Source organism: Helianthus annuus, chromosome 2 (assembly GCF_002127325.2).
Source record: "Helianthus annuus cultivar XRQ/B chromosome 2, HanXRQr2.0-SUNRISE, whole genome shotgun sequence".
Lineage (NCBI taxonomy): Eukaryota > Viridiplantae > Streptophyta > Magnoliopsida > Asterales > Asteraceae > Helianthus > Helianthus annuus.
Window position 1 is genome coordinate 73,098,039 of NC_035434.2, and position 11,219 is coordinate 73,109,257.

General features: G+C 35.8%; 1 protein-coding gene across 1 annotated transcript; it reads right to left on the reverse strand.

Moving 5' to 3' along the window:
• Window positions 1-4,453: 4,453 nt before the first annotated feature.
• Window positions 4,454-10,992, reverse strand: LOC110919107. Its single transcript, XM_022163385.2, has 10 exons — window positions 10,875-10,992; window positions 8,977-9,062; window positions 8,501-8,871; window positions 8,318-8,431; window positions 8,138-8,224; window positions 7,969-8,067; window positions 6,745-6,868; window positions 5,651-5,866; window positions 5,417-5,538; window positions 4,454-4,835 (listed from the first exon to the last, which is right to left on the reverse strand). Exons 1-10 carry the CDS (start codon window positions 10,884-10,886, stop codon window positions 4,687-4,689), a joined length of 1,380 nt encoding a protein of 459 aa, XP_022019077.1. The 5' UTR covers window positions 10,887-10,992; the 3' UTR covers window positions 4,454-4,686.
• Window positions 10,993-11,219: the final 227 nt, after the last annotated feature.

Below are 11,219 nucleotides of genomic sequence, written 5' to 3' on the forward strand. Positions count from 1 at the left end.
GGGGATGATCCTAAACATATATTATATATTGTATGTATATATATGTTTGTGTCATGAACCAAGCCCATACAAAGCCCAATTAACTAGCCCAGTTCATGCGGCCCATCAAAGTAAATGGAATCAGGGGCACACAACGGAATGCTACATAATATAATCAAAAGGGAAGAAGGAAGGAGGCATGATGAATGTTTATGAAAATTGAGTCTCTCTTCCCATCTCAGATCTGTCTCTATCCTCCCACCATCTTCTTAATCTCTTATTGTTTAGCTTACTTTATCGACTCCTATAGTTGCAGTTTATAATCCTTCAATTAATACTAAGAAATCCAGTCGTCTGTTGTTTAATCCTATTAGTAATTGGTTGTGTTACTATCGATTCACAACATTGGTGCTTTCATTGATCCTTAGCATCGATGGCTTTGGAAGATCTCAAACCACAATTACCTCGTTTCACTGGCTCTGATCCTAACTCATGGATCTCTCAATCCGAGCTATACTTTCGATTTTACTCAATCTATGGTGATGAACGATTCCCATATGTTATTGAAGTTTTTGAGGATGAACCATTCTACTGGTTCAATTCCTGGTTTCGGAGCGATGACCTCACATGGAATGATTTTACTACAGCAATGCTTCTTCGATTCTGCTCTTCGTCTTTATATCCTACTGCTGATACCATTGTTAATTTGTCCCCACCGCTATCTGCTCTCAAGGTGTTCGATGAAATGCCTGATAGTATTGACAATGCAATTGCCAACGCCGATTATAAAGCCACTGATGACGAGGTATTTAACATTCCCACTACTGATTCGGCTTTGCAATTGGATCCATATTATGTCCAGGTAATTGGATCAAAGGTGATAAACACTAGTTGTTGGACTAATTGGATCAAAGGTGATAAACACTGGTTGTTGGATATAGATTCAATAGTAATTACAAATTTTAATTGGAAACCTGGATGGAAACATGGTTCATTAGTTATACCAGTTGAGCTTAGCGACTTACCGGAAGAATTGCTAGTCTCTCTCGGATTGGATAATGACGATCCAGCGCCTACACCCTTGTCTCAGTTCACTGGTATGAAACCGGATAAATGGAATGCTTTCATTGATTCGTTTGCATCACCAAGAATTCCACGAACCGATACTGTTGTGTGTCCACAAATTTATATGATTGATAATCCTGCTACTATAGTGGGTAGCGCTTCTAGTCATGGGTTGAGACTAGCTTATCCATCATTAGGTAGCATCAGTTATGCCCAAAAGCTATTTGATGAAATGTCAAATAATTGCACACCCTTAGATGATGTACTGAAGACTGATCTGCAACAGTTAACACCTGCTCTTTTCATGTTTGGCCCTCGTTTGCCTTTCGATACGGGTCAAGTTTCTGTGGCAACACCCTCCTTTCCTCTAGCTGTTAAACGATTTAAATCCATTGGTGACCATGTATATCATCAAATTTCTAGCTGGTTGACAAATACCATTGTCCTCGATGAAATAATTTCGAGTTGGTATGAGAATCATGTTTGTGAGATAAGACCTGGTCGCCTTCACAAATGCAGTCAAACTTCCCTTGCTAAAATTTTGATTCAGTATCAGGTTGGTTTTCTTCTTGGGTATATGAGTATTACTACTAGGGGGGCTGATGGAATTCACTTAATGGAGTTTCCAATGACTCACATTTCCAATGGGATTGTTGTTCCAGTAATCAGCTCATGGGCACACACACTTTGTTATTTGTGGTTTAATTTTAGCTCCATTCAGATGCTTCGCATGGTAGTTCATGGCATAATGTTTGACTTCACAATTGCGTTCCCATGGAAACCCCCTTGGTGTTGTTTTTGTTCTGTTTGTGATCATTCGGTTCACTGTTATGTGAGAAATCTTGTAGTGGTTGCTAGACAGGAAATAACGAGTCCAGCTCTCCTCGAGTCTACGACTGCATTGGTTCCATCTTTCTTAGTGTGGGGTCGTATCCATGGGGTAATGGAAACACCAACTACAAGCTCTTTGTGCCTTCCATGGGTGAGCTTTTGTTTACCAACTCACCTACTTTTCTTTCATTTTTATGTGTATCTATTCCACGGTTCCACAATGGTCTTGCATAACTTTTTGTTGGCTACACCTACTACTCTTGAGTTCCGGTTGGCAACTGTTGTAGCTACTCGTGCAATGATTAGTTCCTTTATATTGCATCCATTAACACTTTGGGGCAGGGAGTTGATTTTGCACAAACGTGATAATGTTGTGGACGAACTTCACAAAATCACTACTCATCTTCTTCACACATTCCCAAACTCGTTAACTATTCAGTTTAGTCCAGCAACAAGTATGTCTTCAACTGCAGCTACGGTAGCGGATGTCTATTCAAATTGTGTTATGGGTCATTTAGTCCGGCATCTATTGGCTACAGGTGAATTGTTTGCTAGCTTTACCCAAGCAAGCCATTCTTTTATTGAATCAGTTGTGGAGCTAAATTTTCAGCAATTTTACCCCTACTTGTTTGTCTATGACCATATGGGATATAAAGCTGCCACCACAGATATACTTATGCCAACATCACTTATTATTGTGTTTTTAGAGGTTTTGCTTACATGGGTCAATTTATATAAAAATCCACCAATGGAAGAGCCGGTGTTGGGAACTAACGGGTCCGATTCCAATTTTACTTTCTTCACACAACGTGCGGTAAATGCTATTCTTCTGCAGGATAGCTATGTTATTTGGATGATCCCATGGCTTCGTGTTGTCGTCGTTCTGGTCAACCATCCACAGGTTGTAGTAATCAAGAGTTTGGGGGCTGTTAGGGAACTAGAAGACAACTTTTGTTACCAACTTGCCATTAATGGTGGTGTTTTCTTGCACATTATCAAGTCATTATCTATGTCAGTGGGGATTAAGCATGATGATCTCGCTGTCACAATGATTGGATTCTATTGCATTCGATCACATTTTCTTCCTACCATAAAAGATGCATCTACTGCCCCTACTATGGCTTCCCTAATGAACATTTTTTTGGCTGCTGGTTGTGTCACATATGTTGACTCCCTCATTCCCTGCTACATGTTGGGATTTCACTCATTGATGCCGAAAAGCTTTCCATCGGAGTTTCTTCATGGTGCGCGGTTTTTCAAATATCAAGTTCTTCCAGCAACACAAAACTTCCAACGCGTCATAGTTTTTGATTTTCTATCCCAAGGAAGTCTTGAAGATACTTTGCAAGACAGTAAGAAAAGTTCTTCATTTGGATTTTATAGATACATGGTTGTGGGTGTACCTGAAACACTTGTTTGCATCAGACATGTGCCATGTACTTGGCCCCACCTAATCTATGTTCTAAAACTTTTTCATGGTGATACCTATCAGTCCTCTATCATGAAGACATGGCAGAAAATTTACAGTGGACATTCTCATATTTTTGTTGCAACCGATGTTTCTTGGGGGCTTGCTATCAAGCTGGTGGTTAATTTTGATGCCCTTTATGGTCATACACCACCAGCGTTAGTTTGTTCCAACCATGACTATCATGCCAGTGTCAAATTGGAATCCCAACTATTGGAACAAACTATAATGGCCATTCTCCTCACACAACAATTTGCCATTAGTTCTAAGCGAACTGAATGCAAAGAAGATGGATTCTTGGACATGTATCAGGTATTACACTCCTTTCTAACCTTACACCTTGAGGACAAGGTGTGTTTGAAACGGGGGAGTAATGTCATGAACCAAGCCCATACAAAGCCCAATTAACTAGCCCAGTTCATGCGGCCCATCAAAGTAAATGGAATCAGGGGCACACAACGGAATGCTACATAATATAATCAAAAGGGAAGAAGGAAGGAGGCATGATGAATGTTTATGAAAATTGAGTCTCTCTTCCCATCTCAGATCTGTCTCTATCCTCCCACCATCTTCTTAATCTCTTATTGTTTAGCTTACTTTATCGACTCCTATAGTTGCAGTTTATAATCCTTCAATTAATACTAAGAAATCCAGTCGTCTGTTGTTTAATCCTATTAGTAATTGGTTGTGTTACTATCGATTCACAACAGTTTGTGAGGTAGTTTTGTCCTCACATAGACCGTCCTGGACGGCAAGAAGAAGACGGGCTCGACGCGACGGAGGGGGGACGATATGGAGGGTGGAATGGCGCCGGAGCTGGACGGCGGAGGACGATCCTCCATACCGTCCAGCCTTAAAACACCTAGTTGGATATAACTATAACGTTAAAACAACATAGGCATGCTGCAAGTCACATTTATATTTTGAACAAACCATTATAAAGTGGTGTTGCCCTACTAAAATGTGAATATTAAGATTTTCATATGAATGAATTACACAAAATCTCTCCATATTAACATAACATTGCCGTTTTTTCTTTTGTTTTTGTCTAATGATTAAAGGCCAAAATATCGTTCATTTGGTGTCTAATTAGTTAATGACATAATAAAATGAAACAAACACACAAATTCGTTAATGATCACTAAATGGTTACTAAATTAACAGAATACAATACCCTCGTTTCTTCCCCAATTTCAAACCCTAACCAATACCTTTATTTTAACTACAATACTCTTAAAATCTACACGTGTCTCCAATAAGACTGAACCCTCGCTACTTTGGGAAAAGGACACCAAATGCAAAATAACTATGCACATATGCTCTTCAAAGCCAGATGTAAAATCTCAGGATCTACAGATCCTCGTAAAACCAGGAGGAACATCGTCATAACAAGCTTCACGTTTTACCACAGTCGAGGGAGGCGAATGAGCCACCTTCACAGCGGTTTTTGGTCCGCGAAAAACTCCCCATAAAAAGTTATTTCCTTGATATTCTGAAAACATACAAAACTTTTGTGAACTCTTTAATGTTTATTCTTTGAGTATGTTGATTACTAACTAAATATATACAATAAAAATTAGTATAAAATAATAAACTCTAAATTGCTGCACATTACATATTGCATTGTGTTAAATGGCTTTTGTTCAACACAACAAGACACGTACTTAAACATGCAATCTCCTAAACACTAACATGGACATGTTGAATAAATAGGTTACACGGCAAGGCACGTTTAAGACGATTAATTAATAACACAAATGACACAACAAATTTAGCATGATTACTGTCACGGTTCCCTAAAAACACGGTTAAATAATAAGTCACAATTAACAAAATAAAATAAAAGTTATCAAAAATTACATTTCACATTTATTTATAATACTCATAAACCTATAATATTGCGACACTCTGATAAATGGGGGTGACCAAGTTAAGCGGGTTAAACCCATTTACACACATTATTAATTGTGCCATTAATGTGTCGACCCGTTTCACTTTGTCTCGAGTCAGTTCATGTTAACGGGTCATGTTATAATCGGTCAGCACTAGCGCATCTAATCTTAATGAGCTTACCTTGAGCATGCGAAGGTAAGACTCGAGATGAAAGCACAAATAACTCCGCGCCTTCTACATTACTTTTCATAACCAGATTATTTCTCCACATGCAGTCGATTATAGAGATATCATTCTCACCTCTTCATATAAACAAAATAAGAGTTGTAGAATCAAAAGTTTATCATATAAGAAACAAACTTGAAACTTGTATACCATTTATAGATAGATCTAGGGTTGAGAAACAAAACAAACCTCTTTTTAAACATAGGGAAGAAGTACAATCCGATGTCATCTCTATCAGCCGGAAATATATCCATCCGTAAGTCATGATATGAAACTCGCTGAAAGTAAATACGTTCAGGCATTTTCTTTACAGTTTCATAGACCTTGTAGTGTACTCTTGATGGCGGATGAGCCGTGAATGCCTCATTGAACGTTTGAGTCCCATTTGGTAGATAAAAGCATCCCCTGCAAAAACAAGCATGTCAATGTAAAGGTACATGTAGCATGATTGTCTTTGTAACATGTGATAGAACCAAATAATCCCTTTGTTCTAAAGAAAAAGTCCAAGTTTGACTTTTGAGAGTCAAAAAAAGGATTCTCTGACCTGAATTGAACTAGCTCGTCTTTATATAACAATTGTATTAACTAGTGGGTTCGAAACGTAGATAAAATAAGCAAATCGCGACAGGACATTACGTGACATGAAATAACTCGAAAGTCACGGAAAAGTTCGTTACGATATCAGATAAAATGAATACCCGGCGGGTTCGGAACGTAGTTAATATAACCTACTTACGACGGTACATACGAAATTTAAAAAAACATTACCTACAAAAAGAAATGACCAAAAGGAAAAAAGACTGAAAGTTTAGGAGTCTAATAGTAATAATTACAATAAAGTATAAATGAAAAATACTAAAGTTGAGGGTCTAATTAGTAATTATCATAAAGTGTAAGAAAAAGAAAAGAAAAAAACTAAAGTTGAAGGGGTAAACATGTCATTATCAAAGTTGAGGGGCCAAAGTGTAAAGAAATTAAAAACTTTATGTATGTTTAAGGGTTAAACATGTTGTTACCAAAGTTGAGGGACTAAAATTACATTGATCAAGTTGAGGGGCTAAGGTTTAATTGATGTGACAACTTAGCCTTTTAATACACATATAAAACAAACTACAAATTTGGTCCTTGAACATATACCTAACTTTTCTTGTTTACCCTTTGTAATTTGGTTATGATCATGTCATGTGCACAACACGTGACCTTTTTTGACAGCACTTGGCTTGTGGTGTTGTTACCAGTAGTATGAAATAGTAAGATTCAGCAAGAATGGATAATTTGCTTACTTCCAGTAAGAATTTAAGGCGGGAATATATGGATCATGCATCTCAGACACAGGTAAACCACTTGTTAGGTTCGGTTTCGCAGCACAGGATCTCCCAGCCTCCACATCAGCATGATTCTTGCAACCTACCAACAAAAATAGCATTCAACAGGTAAAAGAAACTGATAATTTACAACTTACAAAATAAAATAGTAGCAAATGTTTCTTTGGATTGAAATGGCTTGTTTATACAACATTCCAAAACGCACGCATTTGTGTCCATTTCTAAATAAATAAATAGCTAACGCACCAAAATATGATTACAAAAGCTAGCTATGTATCACAATAATAATCCTTTTACTTTTACTTTTAAAATTAAGAGGCTATAAGCATTAGAAATGCACTTTAGACGACTTTCAACCCATTTAACTACTCTAACCCGTTTCTCTTTTAGCTCATAGTTGTCGATAGCGATCGCTACGGTCACCATAGCAAAAGCGTGGCACATAGGTCCATGCTCATTATATGTTCTGTAGCGATAGATTGAAGCCTTTAATTTTTTAATATAAATAGCAATTAAATATAGCTATTAGTTATAACCTAGCTGGATTTTAGGTTTTTGTTAAATATACATGTAAAAAAGCGTATATACCAGGGTATTTTGATATAATATACATGCGAATTTTTTTTTCTAGTGTATCGCTATTTATAAAATACCGTTGTTCGCTATGTAGCATATTGGTTGAGGATAGGAGTTCTTGGAGACGTAGGATTAAGGTTAACGGCATTTAGGAGGATAGTTCGATTTGGTATTAGATGCTCGACTTAGGGGCTTAATTTTTCATCTTTATATTGATAGCCTATGTGTGTTATTGCATGCATTTGTGTTATTTACTTTTTGTATGCTTATTTGACTCTTATAATATCTGGATTTGGTTTAGGGGGTTGGGGTATCCCCTGGGATAGAGGTAAGGCTTGCCTACATCTTACCCTCCCCAGACCCTACCAATAGCTTGGCTATAGGTGGGATTATACTGGGTATGGTTGTTGTTGTTGCTATATAGCATATAGGTACGTTATCATTATTTGTCGCTATTCGCCATTAACAACTATGTTTTAGCTACATTTTTTATGCCAACCAACTAACCATTTAAGGATATAGCAAGAAAAACAAAGACTTCCACAAAACACACATATCAATCTTTGTACCTGATATTGTTTCAGTTTTTTCATGATGCATACTTACTTGTCTTCGGCTCCTTTTCTAGATCTGTTCCTTCAACTCTGGGGGACTTAACAGGCTGCATAGCATTACCTCTGTTTTGAAAAGGCACGGCTGCTTTTTCTGATATATTGATTATAAGACATGATTTTAATATAGTATTCTATTTGAAAGCTAACATAAGGAACTTCACCTCTCGGGCTCACTGATTGCTTAACAATTCTTTCTTCTCTTGGGGATTTAATATGTACCCTTTCATATGTCAACGGTGTCGCTTTGTCTGTTGTTATAGTGATCATGAGAAATGAATCAGCACCCGCAACATGAATTTCAAAATAATTTTCTATTTGCAAACCAATATAAAGAACTTCACCTTTTGGGCTAATCGATTGTTGAACAACATGTTGCTGCAATTTTGGCTTAATGTTTCTTTCTTCTTTTGGTGATTTAATATGTACCCTTTCACATGTAGGCAGTGTAGCTTTTTCTGTTATAGTTATCATAAAAATTAAATTAGCACCCGCAACATGAATTTCCAAATAAATTTTTATTTCACCTTTTAAACCAGTTGATCGTTGAAAAACACGAGGTGGAGTCACAGATTTGGACATTCCATGTGCAGAACGGAATTCGTTTCTAGAATTATTAACTTTCATGGAACCAGAAGAAAGCTTAACCGCTTCATCACAACTTAAATATTTCGTTCTTCCTTTATCAACCCATTTTTCCTTGAAACCGTATTTGCTAGCAATACGATTTTTATTTCGACGTTCTCTCGCAAAAGTGGTTTGCTGCGGGGATGTTGAGACGTTTTTTGTTTCTGGTTCATCATCAGTTGTTTTTGGTGAAGTGATTTGACTTTGACTTTGACATTCTTCACAACGCCACCATGGTGGGGCCTGTGTCCTAAATTCCCTCATGCAGTAACTAAAATAAAGAGTGACATTTAGAACATATTAGCAAAATACATAAGTTGTTTCTTATAATTTCATAGATGTGTGCATAGAGAAGACGGTTCGGTTCGGTTCTTACAGATGTTCGCGGGCAACTTGACACTCGGAACAAATGATTATAGCTTCAACCACACCGGGATCACCGCATATATCACATGGTTTGATCTGCAAAGTGGTTGCCTAGTATTAATTAACTGCAATGCTCATTGAAAATTACCGATTTGTCCCTAAGTCACACTTTAGAAGTTTTTGTGATATTGATTTAGGTTCACAAGATTTACTACAACTTTTGATGGTCAAAGGCCAAGTTGGATATGATAACTTTATAAACCTTCTAAAGATATGATGGGCTTTGATCAAAATGAACATATTCATAAGTAAATCTTGAGTTTAAAGTTCAAAAATATAACAATTTAATTAATAAGAAAGTGGTCCCCTATCCATCCAAGTGGTACAATAACAAATGAACAATTAGATATCTTGGGTCCCACTAGCAGGAAAGTCAAAAAACAAAAACAACATATAATATAAGTTTTCAAATGAAGACATTTAAATTTGTATCTAACTATCAAACAAATTCATAAACAGCTTCAAATGAAGAAATTTAAAGGCCAAGATATATAAATATTCTGTCATCAGGGTCACAATGTTCAGAACACATGAATCTTCACAGTAGATCCTATAATTAATGCAAATAAAGACCATGTCAACCCATAACAAAATGAATTTAGTCAAGCACACATTATTTCAATTAAAATCACGATAGATAAAAAGTAAAAACGCTAACAATCCAATCTCAACCACAAATCAAGTTACAGCCGTTCACTACTCATTTATAATTTTACGCAGGGATGAACTAAACTTAGCCCATGTTTGGCTTAACTTTTTAAAACAACTTATGACTTTTTGGAAAAGTCAATAAGTCCCTCTCACATAATAATCTCATGCCAAACACCTTTTAACTTTTCAAAAAGTCAATAAATTAATAAGTCACTAAAATAAGCAATCCCAAACACCCCCTTAGCATATGTCATCATCAGCCATGAATCCAAACCCCTTAATTTCCATACACAGGTCAAAAAGCCAAAAGATTTACTTCAACTACAGACTGGTCAGAAAGCCAATTTCGATACGATATCCGCAAAACCTTCTAAAGGCTTTTACCGAAACTAACATCGATAAGTAAATCTCGAGTCAAGAGTTCAAATTAAGAAGTAAAAACAGTGTCAAAATTAAGTTATTGCATATGAGAAATCAAACAATCTTGATAAGGAGCTTGTTCACAGAATATGCAGTAAAAAAATACCTGTACAATATATCTATGTTAATACATTAAAGTATCCTCCTATTTTGTTGGAAAAACCACAACCACAAAAAATATAATAAAGATAAATACAATAAATGAACACAACATTGTCCCCATCCATCCAATTGGTAGAATAACAAATGAACCATCTTGGGTCCCACCAGCATGAAAGCAAAAAAACATGAACAATATGTCAATATAAAATATTAATTTTCAAGCACTGTATCATTTCCAAGTCCAACAAAATATACAAATATTCATAAAAATCTTCATACTTACAATAGATCCTAAAATTAATGCAAACACATCCAAAAAACAAAATGAAATTATTAATATTTGAGATCCAAAAATTCAGTCTATAATGGAAATCACAAAATGTAAAACCCTATCAAACCAAAATTCAAGCAGGAGTCGACTAAGCTCATGATCCAAACCCTAATTTACACAATTATGAGCTAATACAGAAAAATGAACAGATTCAGAGCTTCAAATGAACAAAAAAAAAAAAAAAAAAAACCCTAAATAATCGTAAGAATATGATCTAGTGTTTACGAATAAGAGCTGAAAGTTAGGGTTTAGGTAGGTGATTGCAAAGTATGTGATCGTGTAACATAGAAATGAAGATGATTAGGGTTTAATAATAATAAAATAATGATGATGAGAAGGGTTACCATGCTGGCCATGTGTGATTGTGGATTCAACGCAAAGTCTCGTAGTGTTTTATGGACCCCTGTTTGGAAAATGAATTACTGTCCTCTAAACATTAAAGCAAAAAGGAATATTTCTCTATGTACAACCAAAATCTATATCTATATCTATGTGTGCCTGTGTATATATATATATATATATATATATATATATATATATATATATATATATATATATATATATATATATATATATATATATATATATATATATATATATGGGATGGTTCAAATGAAAACCACTTTTATTGTGAAAACTCGAAAACTAACTAAAAAAAGCCTAAAAAACACAAAAATTTTTTTTTTTTC